Here is a 14940-nt window from a genome sequence, read left to right as displayed (position 1 = left end):
GCAATTTGAATCGGTTCTAATAGTCCGTTGTCCCTGGGACGTGTTGAATTCACATTTGTTGATCCTACTACCTCAGAGTTCTTCAACATAGAAACTAAAAGCAACTGCTATTGAATAAATTGCAATTAAGCTGTCTTCTCATAAAAATATCAAAAGATAAAACATTTTAAAGTAAATTTGTAAAATTCAGCTAGTTTCTGTAGTAAATAGGATATTGAGATTAAATGCAAAATAATGTAAAAATTTGAGTCTTCTGATATGACTAAGCAAGAAGAGGTGGAGATCAACATGCTTTTATGGTCATCAGTCATCCAGTTATGTATCACACCGACCTTAAAGCACCGGCTTGCAAAGAATCTTGCAGAGACGTGACAGCGCCGTCGTAGTTTAAAAAACCCATGAACCAAAACTCATGATTGTCTACCGAAATCACCTGTATGTACTTCTCTGCAGGATTGACTATGCTCGCTGATGGATTCACTGCTTTAAGTTGATGTAATGGAATTACTACCTATTTAAGAAGAAGACACAAAGTGTTCATCAATCATCAATGTAGCAAAGCTTATTACAATGAATAAGCAAATGCAATCGTATCGGATTGGTTTCGATGAAACAAGAGATGAGAAGCTGATGCAATCATGTTATTACTATCACAAAAAAAAAGTCCATGGATTTATGATTCCGTTAACAAGTCCAGATTATTTTTCTATCCAAATGAATCACTCTACGAAGGCTCCTTAGTTGATGCTACTAACAAATTATAACGAAACATTGTCTCAAGCATTGACCAGATAACCAGCCAACAGATTTCGAACAGTTAATGATCACAAAAGTAATAATATGGTGTCTTCAAAATGGCTATAATTCTGAAATGAAAGGTGTAGGACACATTACCTTGTAATAGCTCCATTCGGTTTGATCACCGTTTTTATAGGAGAGAGGGTTGTCACTACAGTAAGCAAGTTTGGCACTGGATATATATAGAACTCCCATAACTGGGCCAGCTGATGTTGACAAGTAACATGCAAAAGAATTTAGCAACTGTTCTTCGGGATCTGTCTCAAAGGTTTGTCGGAATATCTTCTCATATCCTCCTTCTGCAAAGACCTTTGTACTCTGTGCAATTCTTCCCATTGCAGCATCCGCAAAACTCGGAGCAGTTCTCACTGATTAAAAAGAGAAGATTATAAGATATATCAATCAGATAGATCTTGAATGAAAATGCTAGCGAATCAAACAAGTAAAGCACATCCAATCAAGGAAGAGATGAATTGCGAGTTCACACACAAACAATTGAAACGTATATTGAATCATGTTATTTTTCTCAGTCACCCAAATTCAAACTTTACGTCCATACTATGTAAATGCAGGCATTAGACATTTTCCCTCAAACTCCATTACTCAAACACTTACCCAGGAACTCATCTCTATCCATAACACGACCATGTCCCAAGCTGAAACTCATATCCACAGTTCTAGCTCCTAACTCACCAAAGGCTGTTTCTTCTTTTTTTTTTAATGTTCATCCAAATGTATTATCTAATCCAAGTTCCTAAAAGCAATATAGCAACTCTATCTGTTCCGGAGCATCTATTCAATATTTCACTTCTTTAACAAAAGATCTACTATATTTGAGCGCAAACATCCATTCCAACAATGCTAAACATAGAAGATCGATTCAAACATGATATGAAATACAAAAAAACTGGAGCAGTTCTCACTGACTAAAGTAGAAGATTGTAAGAGAGATCACTCAAACGAATCCTGAATAGAATATGCTAGAGAAGCGGACAACTAAAACACACCCAATCAAGGAAGACATGAGTTATAGAGTTCACACATGAACACTCTAAACATAAATTTAATCGTGTAAACTTTCTTAATTCCCCAATTTCTATAGTTTTAGCTAGTCATCAGACATTTTCCCTCCACCTCCATTGCTCAAACATTCACCAAACCACCAAGAACATCACTTGATTAGAGTGGTAATTCTTCAGTCCGCAAAAAGGCTTTTTGATCTCAAAACTAGGAGCTAATTCCCTACTACTTAGACTACATCACGAATGACCATGTCCGAAGGTCAAACTAATATCCAGCTCTTAATTCGTCAAATGGCGTTTTTGATTAATGTTCACCAAAGGCATTAAAATTCCAAGTTCCAAAGAAGTAACATGGCAACTAATACCTAATCCAGAGCACCTAATTTCAATCTGATATTTTATTTGTTACCAGACAATCTACTAAAAACTTGACTGCAAACATCACACAGAGAAAAAACAGCTTTAAGGTTATTCCGACTCTCTTATAAACACTTGTCATGGGTCAAGCTACAAAGTTTGACAGACTGAAACTGGGAGAATCTTCTTGTTCAAATCCAAGACAGAGATTTTTTAATTACTGTGATCACAAACTTGACAATATCAAAAGATCATCCTCTAATACCGAGCAGATGTGGTATTAATCTTGGTTCTGGAGACAAATCGAAGGCAAGAGATCCACGTAGAACAATTGTGATTCTAAACTATTTATGAAGATAAACCTGAGAAAAACCGAGATATTTCTTCCAACACAATATGATTCCATAACTAAAATAGTCCGTTTACTATTCTTAGCAAGAACTCAACAAGATCAAAGGTCATTGTCTTTTAATGTACTGCCTAAAGACTGAAATTCAGGGGAGTGTTCTGTTTGTAATTAAGAAAATTTATCAACACAAGCCAGTAAGAACGTCCCATTTTATAGCAACAACATGTTGAAAAGAGATCAAAGAATTGAAGATCATAAAAATACACTTGAGCACTATCGAATATGATGATAGTTACTCAATCCTAAAACCAGTACTAACCTAAACACCAACATACAACAAAGGAAGAAAACCATAATACAGCAAAAAAAATCTTTTATGTTTCTCTAAAAAAATGTAGACTTTGAGTAGAACAAGCTACTTTTAACAATACCCTATGAACAATTCTTGATTCCACAGAACTCTAAGCATTGAATTTGATTACAAATTGATATTAAAAAAAAACGAAAACTTACGGTGTTGCCATGTGTTCCCGGCAAGGCTCTCCGTCTTCTTTGCTGCTTCTGCAACCCTCTTTCCCCATCTACCAAGCACTCCTTTCACAGTCTCCATCGTATCTGAATCCAATTCACAGACACAGAGAGAGATCCACAAAAAGGTAAATAAGGCTACAATACACAATCTCAATTCTCACCGCTACGATCACAACACTCTTACCTTTCAACGAAGCATCTGAAGTCTCAGCTGGAGAACGAGCAATATACGGATTAGATCCAGCCGAAGAAGACGATGCAGCTTTCTGATCCGGTTCCTGAGATCCAGACACCAATTCGGGGCTCCAATGTACAGATTTCTTCGATCCAGACGATGTTCGACTCGGAGCTTTCACCGGTGTCGAATCGCTTCCCTTCGTCTCGATTTCAACCTCATCGGACAAGGCTATCTCAGTGTTCGCATCCTCGACTCCCTTCGTTTTCGAATCGACGACGCTTAGCGATGGATCCTTCACCGGGACCTCAGTCTTCACTACGGTATCTCCCTTCGGCGGCTCCATAAATTGGTCTCCAAAGACGGATCGTGGCGAGTACGGCGGCGCGTGAGATAAACGGTTTGTTTGAGTTTGAATTTTGCAAGGATTGGTATTGGGACTAATGGTATCGTTCCCTTTGCTCTTTTTTTTTCTTTGGTAATTTTTTTTGTGTTATATATATATACCAGTAAATACAGATTTGTTCCCTACATTACATATGATGATAATTATGATACCTTTGATTTTCTTTGTTAGACAATTATGAGGTATGACTAAGATCAATAGGGACATGAACATAAGAGTCTATGTTTTTTTCTATGTAAGATCAATACCTTTGATGTTTTGAATTTAAAAAGAGGTTCAATGTATGCAATATATTATCAGAAAATGTTTGAGGAGTAATATGAGTTGTATAGACTTCACACGTTCTTCACCCAACTACCTACTACTGAGATTCACATAGATTTGATGAACGGTTAAGGACACTAAATCTACAGGAGACAATATCACTTCTTTTACCTATAATACATTGTCATATAGCACTCGGTCCCTTATGATAGCTAACCGAACCAAATTTACATACTTAGCATCTCCAATCCCACTTTAATTTTGTCCTCTAAAACTCTATGATATAGTACATTCTCTCCATCCTCATTCTATATGTTACTTTAAAATAGAGAAAATTGTAGGATTACTCTATATATAGAGTGATAGATTGGAGATAAATCATACTCTATTCTAGAGGAAATAATAGAGATCATTAGAGTGGTCAATTTACAAGACAATGAGAAAATGATAAAGGAAATGGACGAGAACTAGATAGTAATTACGTGTGAAGAATATAGAGAATTTGGCAGAGAAATAATAAATTGAGTGAACAAAAGTACACTTCTTAAAATTTAAGGAAAGTCTAGGTTTTATATTTTTGGAGGATCTTTTATCATGTTTTATAAACTAAATAACGTTGGTGAATTGATCAAAAAAATTATTTTTCTTTTTAGATTGTTTGAAGGTGGAAAAATATTTCGGTAGTCAATGATTTGATTAAAATAATTGGATTGCGGTTCCAAACTTGAGTTTCGTTGAAATTATTTTTTTTACTTTTTTTGCACTAAAAGATAGATTATATATGAAATTATATAAAAGTGGCGATTAACAAGATAATTCCATAAACTAAGCCGACGGATAACATGAAATCTTCTGAAACTAAAGCCCAAGAATATGGGGAGCTTACCAACACTACTGCTAATGGAGTTTTGTTGGACTTATATATCAGAGTTTATTGGTACAATCTACAATAATAACATCTAATGGAGTTTTTTTTTTTTTTTTTTGGGTAAATGACATCTAATGGAGTATTGATTATTTAATATTCTAAACAAAAAAAAATCAATTGAATATCTCGTGAAGTTTTTTAAGCACGGTGTATTTATTTAGAGGTTTCAAGATGTTCTATTTTCTTTAATGTATATAGATTATAAATTAAAATACTAATCAATAACTCCCCTTAGATCTTAGATTTTTTCATATAAGTGATAACGGAAAGCTACTTTGGGCTTGATAAAATACGAAAAGTTACGAGGTTAGGCCACATCCACGAAAAGCTAGAAAGAGAGGCCTGCCAAGGCCTCGTCCAAACTTGTACTACTAATCAAATTAATTAAAATTTCTTTATTGGTAACTTTTTAATATATTCATTTGGTCAAAGCTGGCAGGAAAAAAGTTTTCAACTTATAATTTTCTTATGAAGAAGATACTGATACAATGCATATTAAGGTCAAAGCAAGAGTCTAACAATTTATTATTCAAGGAATATAAATAATTGTTAGGTAGGTTCTTATTGAAATGAAGCATTTCACACCGTAATAATGATATAGCTGTAGAATATGAACAATGCGCGTTTGCTTGACTGTTTCGTTGTAAGTTTGTAACAATAATGGCCACCAAGTAATCTGTCACTAGAATATTGCAACAAAATAAAAACCATAAATATAACTATAATGATCTACTAATTTATTAATTTAATTAACATGAAAATATGACAGCTTTTGCCAGCCCTTGCTCGTATAATCAGTCCAGATAACACATTACAACGAAACATATAAAATAACTTTTTTCAACAGAAACGATTATAATATACATCTAAAATAATTAACAGTTGAAAATTTTGATAGACATACTATATATGAATATGAACTTAAATAATGACCCATTTTTCGTATAATGTTAATTATTTACTCGTAAACGCGTTATTTCCACGAAACATTAGGCAAAACTCAAGTTAATTTACGCCTGGCATTGTAACGCGGTTAACCAAAAAGCAAATTACGCAGAGTCAAATCATATCTAAAAACCAATATAAACATAACACGTGTCAATACTTAACTGATCTCAGAATTAACATCGTTAAGAGAAAACACGTGGCAGAGATCTGTGTATCCGTTTGGTGCTCCTTCATGTAGATGATTCTTCAAGAAAACTTCAAAAACTCAAACACGTCAAGTTTAAGAAAGAAAAAAGACAACAATTATTTTAAACCGCCATTGAAAAGCTAAGCCATGTTGTATTTTTGTATGTGGTTCGCATGATTAGTGTCACACCAATAATTAATTATTAACTATTTCCCAACCATCGCGTATATATAGAGCTCTCTTCTCTCATTGTTCTACACCATCAACAAAAATAAAGAAGAGTTTATAACATTAAACAGAGAGAGTTTCAAGATTCAGACAAAGAAGAGATAATCTAAAAATGAATTCTAAGGCAATGCAAGCTTTGATCTTTCTTGGTTTCTTGGCCACTTCATGTCTCGCTCAAGCTCCTGCACCAGCACCAACCACCGTTACTCCTCCACCAACGGCGCTTCCTCCAGTGACAGCAGAAACACCTTCACCAATTGCTTCACCGCCTGTTCCAGTTAACGAGCCAACTCCAGCTCCTACCACTTCTCCAACAACATCCCCGGTTGCTTCTCCTCCTCAGACCGATGCTCCTGCTCCCGGTCCTTCCGCTGGATTAACTCCAACTTCGTCTCCAGCTCCAGGACCAGACGGTGCTGCTGATGCACCAAGTGCCGCATGGGCTAACAAAGCTTTCCTTGTGGGAACAGCTGTTGCCGGAGCTTTATACGCTGTCGTTTTGGCTTAGAGAGCTTTTGAGTTTGGTGGATTTGGATCCTCTGCTTTCTATTACTGTTTTATTTTAATTACTTCTTCTCGTTCATATTTGTTATTTACTACTATTATCATTTTGACGTGGACACTTGTTGTTGTTGGGGATGAGATGAACATAGAGACAATATGGTGTAATATCTATTCTTTTATATAAATCAAAATAATTCTTTTATATGTACTTTCGCTTTGTTATGTGTTTTTCAATAACAAATTTTAAGAGCGTAGATGGGTCGTTGTAACCATGCCAGGCCCTTCCAAGTAACATGTCCGAAACTAAGTCGATCCAACCTTTAAAACTAGGATTTGGGTTAAATCCTCATCTTTAATATACGGGATGCCTAAATTGTCGTTGGCCCATATATTGAACTGATATTGTCTTGCTCATGTAGAGGCTTGCTCATGTTCGTCAACCAACACAAGCTCGTTAGTAAATAGCCCATTATATTCTAGTGGGCTTAAAAAGAGGACTCGCACATCTTTCATTCCGTATTAATGTTTTTTTGGTAAAATGTGAAACATTTATATCATTAAATTTTGACAGAACTATAAGATAAACAAGTAGCAGAAAAAAAAAAACTATAGAATTAGCAAAAACGGAAATCTAAAACAGAAACGAGAGAAGAAACATCGATTCTAAAATATCAAATTCAGAAATTTGCGTGATTTCCACAACTTCAAGTTACCAAGAAGCTGGGATTTCATCCTATTTGCCACGAGCAAACCCTAACAGAGGTCAGTACTCAAAGCTTCTAGATAAGGTGTCTATAACTTCTCCACAAACTAATGCAAAAATACGATGACAACAGTAGACTAATGCACAAACCCGACAGTTACAAAAGCATCTACGGGTAACCAAAGAAACCACCTCTAGTCACCATTCTTATTACAAAACAGGAACCATCTCTCACGGACAAGTGATGCCACAAAAACCAATGCGCCGCCTCTATTCGTCCCTTGAAGACTTCACTCAGAGAAAACGCACACATTCAAAACTGTTACAGAAAATGAAAAAACACCAACATCGAACCACCAACACCAACATCATATTTTGTGGATTCTAAGTTTCTTTATTTCTTCCTTCTACGAATTTAGGAAGTTACTTCACACTTTTGTTTACATGCAACATAAACAAAACAAAACAAATTAAAATGTTACATTTGAGATTTTTTTTCATATATGAATTTTGTGTAGTTCGATGTTGTTTTCTCTAACTAAAGTATCTACACCATGCGTCATGGTGAACGAAAAACTAATCTTTGATACCAAATAATTTAGTTAATAATTGTATAGCCGCCACAAAAGATATTTATTTTTAAAGTTAATTAGGATGGCATAAAAGTTTTGTGAGGTCTTTGATACAAGTTTTCAGGTAATGAAATATGAATCATATATAATTTTGGACGTATATTAATATGTATGTTAAAAGGGAATATAATTGTAACAAAAGCCTTGATGATTGATGAGTAAAAAGGCAAGGAACAAGAACAGCTAAGTTTGCCCATGGAATTACCGACCAAAAGTTCAGACTATGGGATGTCACACCTCAATTTTTTCCCTCTCTCTTAGGCCTTAGCCCTTTCATAGGTTCAGAATTTACCTTGAGTTAACAAAAAAACAAAAAACAACTAATAAAACCAAAGAACAAATAAATATATATATAGTTCTCAAACGAATAAGATTAATTTCACTATATATGTATGTAACTTTGAATTTACATATCTTCTTTGGTAAGTAATCAATCTCTTTAGGTTAAGTGCTTGATAGACACACGAAATTCCGGATGAGAATATTGTTACCATTATGATGACCTTCTAAAGATTTAGTAGTCATAGTCGTGAGTGAATTGGTTGGCCGAACATAGCAAAACATTAGTAGTATTTTAAATATTTGAGAGAGTACTTGTTTGTTATGATATGGAAAGTTTGGGTGCAAAAAGATTAGTAGTGTACTAGTGTATATGGGAAGTCCAAATTTTCGAGCATTCTACAGATTGGTTAATTGGTGGAAAATTAAGTTGTGTTTTAGAGTATTCTACAGATAGATTGGTGGTAAAATAAGTTGTGCTTTAGTGTTACTTTAACATGAATATATGTGAAAAAACTTAGTAAAGGTTTTTACGGTTTAATGTTATTGCTTTGCGGTTTCAATCATTACTGGTTGTTGTGAATGTTTTACATGTACATAGCAAGACTATCCAACCCTTCCAAAAATGTGGGACATTTGTTTGAAACTTCAGTATGAGATTCTTTAGCACAGAAAAAAATGATTTGTAGGTTTGAAAAATATGTAGTAGTGTGGAATTTTGGTGTTTTGAATTTCTTCATTTTCTTAGTGTTTTCATATATATAGACCATCGTTTCTTCGGGTTAATGGTTAAGATATTTCTAAAATAAAATGATATATCAGTATCATATATAATTAAATAAAATGATTTTGTATATGACTAACATGGAGCACATATATACAAGTAGAGAACAAAATAAAGGTGAAGGAAAAATACCAAAACGACATGAGTGGAGAAACCAGGCTAGCTTAGACACACCATAATAAACTAGTTTTCCTTTTTGTTGGATTTTGGACCCAAATGCACTTTTTGGTTGTTGTTGTAATTTTAATATAAAAGATTATTTCCTTTTATTTGGTAAATGATTTATAAAAGCTCATTTCTTGCTTTTCTTCTTTTGTTTTTGTTAACTTACTATAAATTTATAAACATAATAAGAGATACAAGAGGGCCAAAAGAAAAAAGATATATATCTAGTGTCATAGCTCATGCTTTATTTTTGTTTCTTCTCTCTTCTTTTTGTTTTAGAATCAACATATAATTGATGACCCTAGAGTAATTGAAATTGGAAAAGGCAAGAGGTATTTGTAGTTAAATTACAATCTTTAAATATTTTTTGAAAAAGATTAGTGAAATAACATGCACGAGCTGTAACGAGGAATCTAGTATTAGATAAAATGGAGAATTCTTTTAGTATTTATTTTGTGGGAACTTTATTTGTTAATCTTCCAATAGATAGAAATCAGATTTATTTAATATGAAAAATTTGGAGTCTAATGAAAGTGGTAGAGATCTAATGGTGTAATCATTATGCAATTATACAACTCTTTCTGTCGTACGGATATTATTAATATACATATTATGTTTGCTTTCTTTTTTATTATTGTATAAGTAAAATTTGTTTTTCTTTAAATGATTTTTAGCAGTTGAAAAGGCAAAAAGCGGGAATGTTGTATAATTATTTGAGAATAATTTCATCCAATCTGTATTTTTTTGGATTATTGTTCTCTTTTTCTCTTTTTATTTTAATATTTAAATTATACTCCAACGTCACCCGTAGTTCGATAGATGTGGTATCAAAAGTTTAGTTTAGTTTTCACATTCATACGTATGTGTATACAGTTCCACATATAAAATGAACTAGATCAATGATGTTAAGGAAACGCGTGCGCATCGTATGAACATATATCTTTTAGCATCAATTCTGTATGTTAATGTTCCTATAGAGAGTTATTAGAGGGGATAGTGTATAATTCATATACTTGTATATAGTTTAATACTTGTAATCTTATTTAGTATATAAGTGTCAATCAAAAACCAAACGAATTTACATAGAAAAATAAAAACCTTGTAATTTATTTGCCCATTTTTCAAGTTTAAATTATTATAAGTCATTGAGAGAGGTTTAACATTTGCATTCCTTTATTCTTTTTACCGATCATGAAATATTTGTTTTTTTTATTACTAAGTCCATCATGAACAAGATTGATAGTTTGATACTACAAATACGTTTGTATGTATATAGTTGATTTAGGCCTCAATATTCTCAAGTAACATTCCTCCTAAAAAGTGAATATATATACGAATGTCAAACAATTATTCAAGCTCAGAAACCCCAATTATTTAACATCTAAATTTTATATGCTTTATTGCAATAATAAAAATACAAATTACTAAATAGTAGTTCCACCTATTCCGAAAGAATCTTTTAGGGTGAGTGACAAAAACCCAACACGCATCATACTTTACAAATCAGAGCTCATAAATTGCCTCTCATTACCCAAACATAAATATTTTAAAAATCAAAATAAAACCAAAAGCGAATTTTAAACAATTAAATAGTAATATTCTAAAAAAAGATACTCGTACGTAAACCCTCCTCTGTCGCCCTATATAAACCCTATAACACTTGAACACCAAATCCTCAAGCTTCTGCTTTTTCTTCATCTTTTTCCACTTTTTTTTCTCTTGTTTTTTGCTTCATCAGAAGTATTAACAATGTCAAAGAGCAAAGTCATAGCTTCAATGGAGTTTCAATCGACGGTGGTAGCAACCGTAGACTGCCAGAAACAAGTCCGGTCATGGCGTCTCCTCCGCTCATTCATTCAGCTTTTAATCCCAACTTGCAACTGCACATTAGTCCAAGAACTCGAACAAGATAACACTAACTTGAGAGGCAAGAAACTCTACAATGACATCAAATCACGCACGTCTTCCTTTCGCTCCTCTTCGTCCCTTTCTTCATCTACAGTCACAGGAACAATCTTCGGATACCGAAAAGGAAAAATCAATTTCTGTATCCAAACACCAAGAAAATCGACAAACCTTGATCTTCTCCTCGAGCTAGCAGTTCCAACGACGGTTTTAGCTCGAGAAATGAGAGAAGGAGCGTTGCGTATAGTGTTAGAACGTAACAACGAAAAACAAGACGACGACTCTTTTTTGTCAAAGCCATTTTGGAACATGTATTGCAATGGAAAAAGAGTTGGTTATGCGAGAAAACGCAGTCCCTCTCAGGATGACATGACGGCGTTGACCGCTCTTAGTAAAGTGGTGGTTGGAGCAGGAGTTGTGACTGGGAAAGAACTTGGCCGGTTCGATGATGAATTGATGTATTTGAGAGCTAGTTTCAGACGAGTTAATGGTTCGAAAGAATCTGAATCTTTCCATTTGATTGATCCAGCTGGGAATATTGGACAAGAACTCAGTATCTTCATTGTCCCATCATCAGTCTGATTTGATTACCCGTGGAGATGCTCGTACATAAGAGTTCTGTTTTCAAGTTTCTTTCCTTTTATTTTTTCCTTGGGTCTAGAGAAAAGAACTTGTTTTTGAGTCGTGCTAAAGCTTTTGGTTTTAGCTCTGGCTTTGTATGTAATTTACATACCATTTCGATAGTCCATTGATTTGAGTTTTAATTTTTTTATCTTGTTGCTATCATTTCTGTACTACATAAATAATGGTCTTGTCTTTAAAAAAACTGATTATTTAGAGACAAAATGAGAATAATTCGGCAAAAAATAGATACTATTATACTAATGTTCATAATGCAATTAATAGACTAAAATAAGTAGTAGTTGACAAAGAAGGAAAAACAAATAAATGTTACTCTCAAAATATTCCAAACAAATTTGTTTTTTTCGTGACTGGAATTCTCTTAATTACACAACGTAAATGTTAGTAACGATCACTTGATTACTAGAAAACGAATTCTCAAGTAAAATTTGCAGAGAAAATGCCATTTAAAATAATTCTAATGATAATTATGGAGGTCAAAAAACACAATATCAGATCACATGATTTAGGCGCCAAAACCACAACTAAACAACAAACTAAGTCACTCAAGAAGCCGACACGTGTCGTCTCTTAACGTAATCAAACAACGGTCAAAACAACACTTAAGGAGTAGTAATGAGTGGAACCTTACCAGAAATTGATAAACCATAGCCTTTAAGACCAACGTAATGTGCTGGATTATTCGTCATCACCTTCATCTCTCTAACTCCAAGATCCCTTAGAATCTGCATTACCAATCTTTGATCACACTTTTGCTTTTTAAAATAAACAGTAAACATAGTAAAGATTCAATGTTTTTGTTATTACTTGTGCTCCAATGCCGTATTCCCGTGAAGCAACGGGAAATGAAACACCCTCGGCTTGATCTGAATTGGTGTTGTAAGTACGAGGCTTGTGGCTTAGATCAATGCCTTTACTTTCAGGACCACGTAAGTAGACAAAAACACCTCTCCCATTTTCTTCAATCAGTCTCATTGCAATCGCTAACTGTTTTCCACCAGAGCTATTTCCGAATATATCATCTGTGATACACTCCGCGTGTACTCTCACGAGAATATCCTTCCCATCTCCGATTTCTCCCTGTATTTTAATCATAATATGGTTTATAAGAAACGGAAGTCTCTCATGGTTTCAAATAGGGTTTATTCTTACCTTGACCATTGCAATGTGCTCAACTCCATCAAGTAATGACTTAAAGCAATGTGCTTTGAATGGTCCCCACATTGTCGGTATAGGCGCAACCGCAGTAAACTCAACCAGTCTCTCTCTTTTCCTTCGGTATCTACCAGAAATCAAGAGGAAAACATCAGTAACAGAGGGAGTTGAGTGTTCTTAATCCAAACACCAGTAGCTGATCTTGAATTGAATGTATTGTACCTGATTAAATCAGCGATTGAAATTAATTTCAAGTTGTTCTCTTGAGCGAATTGGCGGAGTCTTGGTAATCTAGCCATGGAACCATCATCATCTACAATCTCACATAAAACAGATACTGGTTCTAAACCGGCCAACACAGTCAAGTCAACAGAGGCTTCTGTATGCCCTGCTCTTTTAAGAACACCACCTTCTCTGTATCTCAAAGGAAAAATATGACCAGGACGATTGAAATCTTCAGGTTTTGAATCTTTTGATGCAAGGGTTAATATTGTTTGCGCCCTATCACGAGCTGAGACACCTGTGGATGTTCCCTTTTTTGCGTCCTGGCAAATATTTTCAACATTCTTTTCATCACACACCACTAAGAGTCTTGTGGTTTTCTCAACACCAAAGAAAAACATACTTTTACTCACCACTGAAACCGTGAAGGCCGTGCGGAGTTTTTCCTCGTTATCCTTACGCGTTACCATTAAAGGAAGCTCTAACCTCTCCAAGTCTTCGCCTTTCATGCTCACACACACGATTCCAGTCCCATGCTTTACAACAAAAGCCATAGCTTCAGGTGTAGCCAAAGATGCCGCCATTATCAAATCTCCTTCGTTTTCTCTATCTTCATCATCTACAACAACTACCATCTGCAAGAAAAACGCAAAGCTTTCTCACTTAAGACCTTCCCCTTCTAATAAGACAGTAAGCAGACACGATGCTACTATTACAAACCTTGCCATGTCGAATATCTTCAATAGCTTGAGGAATAGACGCAAATCCATCAGTAGGTCGATCTAAATCAAACTCTTCATCCTCAACTTCAGGAGAATCCATTGTTGTAGGAATCATTTCAGCTGCTAATGTTCCAAACGAAACCAAATCTGGCTGTAACTCAATCCCCATTGATGATCCATTACTCTTAGAAGAAGAGAACACATCTCCTTCCTCAGGTATCACTCTCATTCTAACATTAAACTTCTTCGATATGATCCTAGGATACACCAAGCTCGTTCCAAATGGTTTTGTTCCCTTGACAACATCACTGAAAAACCCATGAAGACAACATAACCATCAAAACCTAAATACATAGATATGTGTTTCAATTGAATCCAAAATCGAATCATAAGCAAACGTAATTTCAAATTCCGAATGATAAACAGATCTAATCAAAAACTATCAATTCAAATTCAGTGAAACAGAGAGAAATACAATTCAATTTGATTACCGGGAAGGCAAAAGATGCGTCGAATCGCACCGGAGAGTAAGCGACGCCATTTTCACCGGAGTTTTGAAGAGAGAGACGACGAGCTTCGAAGAGACTGAACCACCGCCGTAGAATATCACTGTGTGTGTTTTTCGCCGGTGATATTTTTTGGTGTGCTGACGTGGCAGTTGTATAGATATTTTTCCATTTATGGGTAAGCACGAGCGGAACGGCGTCGTTTAGGAATTGAATACGATGTCGTATTAGGTGGAAACACAAATCCCCATTGAGATCATCTTGTGTCGGTGCCTTGACTCGTTTTATTTACGTTTCTATTACACAAAACGTTTTTGATTGGATAATGATTTTCTTCACCAAATTTACACCTTACTTTACAGTTTTCCTCTTTTATTTTTTTTTATAAGAATGGAGCATTGTATCAAAATAGAAAATCGAGTAGATTTTGTTGCATTTTTTTTTTTTTTTCTTCAAACACCATTTATATTAAGTTATCGGGAAGAGACTCTCCGCTAGAGAGAGCCATTTAGGAACCAATGTGCTTAC

At 34.6% G+C, this 14940-nt stretch overlaps 5 protein-coding genes across 6 annotated transcripts; 2 read left to right on the top strand and 3 right to left on the bottom strand.

Annotated features, from left to right (window-relative positions):
* Positions 1-62: 62 nt before the first annotated feature.
* Positions 63-3973, bottom strand: GEM (GRAM domain family protein). Of its 2 annotated transcripts, NM_127813.3 has the most exons (4): positions 3242-3973; positions 3040-3141; positions 895-1166; positions 63-511 (listed from the first exon to the last, which is right to left on the bottom strand). In NM_127813.3, the coding sequence occupies exons 1-4, from the start codon at positions 3576-3578 to the stop codon at positions 323-325; spliced, it is 900 nt and encodes a 299-aa protein (NP_565538.1). In that variant the 5' UTR covers positions 3579-3973; the 3' UTR covers positions 63-322. The 2 variants fall into 2 exon arrangements, with proteins under 2 accessions (NP_565538.1, NP_973510.1); NM_201781.1 differs by having other exon boundaries at positions 92-1166; positions 3242-3700.
* Positions 3974-6137: 2164 nt separating this feature from the next.
* Positions 6138-6974, top strand: AGP2 (arabinogalactan protein 2). Its single transcript, NM_127812.3, has one exon. It carries the CDS (start codon positions 6306-6308, stop codon positions 6699-6701), a length of 396 nt encoding a protein of 131 aa, NP_565537.1. The 5' UTR covers positions 6138-6305; the 3' UTR covers positions 6702-6974.
* Positions 6975-10912: 3938 nt separating this feature from the next.
* On the top strand, positions 10913-12007 carry AT2G22460 (MIZU-KUSSEI-like protein (Protein of unknown function, DUF617)). Its single transcript, NM_127811.3, has one exon. It carries the CDS (start codon positions 11010-11012, stop codon positions 11745-11747), a length of 738 nt encoding a protein of 245 aa, NP_179832.2. The 5' UTR covers positions 10913-11009; the 3' UTR covers positions 11748-12007.
* On the bottom strand, positions 11113-11542 carry AT2G22465 (uncharacterized protein; the record flags this gene model as incomplete). Its single annotated transcript, NM_001335799.1, has 3 exons — positions 11337-11542; positions 11208-11256; positions 11113-11140 (listed from the first exon to the last, which is right to left on the bottom strand). Exons 1-3 carry the CDS (start codon positions 11464-11466, stop codon positions 11113-11115), a joined length of 207 nt encoding a protein of 68 aa, NP_001324364.1. The 5' UTR covers positions 11467-11542.
* Positions 12008-12034: 27 nt separating the features above from the next.
* On the bottom strand, positions 12035-14736 carry RIBA2 (riboflavin biosynthesis protein). The gene is made up of 7 exons (NM_127810.4): positions 14398-14736; positions 13905-14214; positions 13598-13819; positions 13185-13507; positions 12960-13089; positions 12615-12887; positions 12035-12532 (listed from the first exon to the last, which is right to left on the bottom strand). The coding sequence occupies exons 1-7, from the start codon at positions 14445-14447 to the stop codon at positions 12410-12412; spliced, it is 1431 nt and encodes a 476-aa protein (NP_179831.2). The 5' UTR covers positions 14448-14736; the 3' UTR covers positions 12035-12409.
* Between the last annotated feature and the right edge of the window lie 204 nt (positions 14737-14940).

The sequence above is a fragment of the Arabidopsis thaliana genome, chromosome 2, assembly GCF_000001735.4.
Source record: "Arabidopsis thaliana chromosome 2, partial sequence".
In the NCBI taxonomy this organism is placed as follows: domain Eukaryota; kingdom Viridiplantae; phylum Streptophyta; class Magnoliopsida; order Brassicales; family Brassicaceae; genus Arabidopsis; species Arabidopsis thaliana.
Note: the sequence above shows the minus strand (reverse complement) of the source record. Positions and strands in the feature narration are given on the sequence as shown.

Coding starts and splice junctions, on each gene's coding strand:
- AGP2 (NM_127812.3), top strand. CDS start 6,306: ATGAATTCTAAGGCAATGCAAGCTTTGATCTTTCTTGGTTTCTTGGCC.
- GEM (NM_127813.3), bottom strand. CDS start 3,578: ATGGAGCCGCCGAAGGGAGATACCGTAGTGAAGACTGAGGTCCCGGTG. Junction 3,142..3,241: donor TTCAGATGCTTCGTTGAAAG/GTAAGAGTGTTG, acceptor AATTGGATTCAG/ATACGATGGAGACTGTGAAA. Junction 1,167..3,039: donor CGGGAACACATGGCAACACC/GTAAGTTTTCGT, acceptor CTTTTTAATCAG/TGAGAACTGCTCCGAGTTTT.
- AT2G22460 (NM_127811.3), top strand. CDS start 11,010: ATGTCAAAGAGCAAAGTCATAGCTTCAATGGAGTTTCAATCGACGGTG.
- RIBA2 (NM_127810.4), bottom strand. CDS start 14,447: ATGGCGTCGCTTACTCTCCGGTGCGATTCGACGCATCTTTTGCCTTCC. Junction 14,215..14,397: donor ACGCATCTTTTGCCTTCCCG/GTAATCAAATTG, acceptor TGGGTTTTTCAG/TGATGTTGTCAAGGGAACAA. Junction 13,508..13,597: donor CGGCCTTCACGGTTTCAGTG/GTGAGTAAAAGT, acceptor AATATTTGCCAG/GACGCAAAAAAGGGAACATC.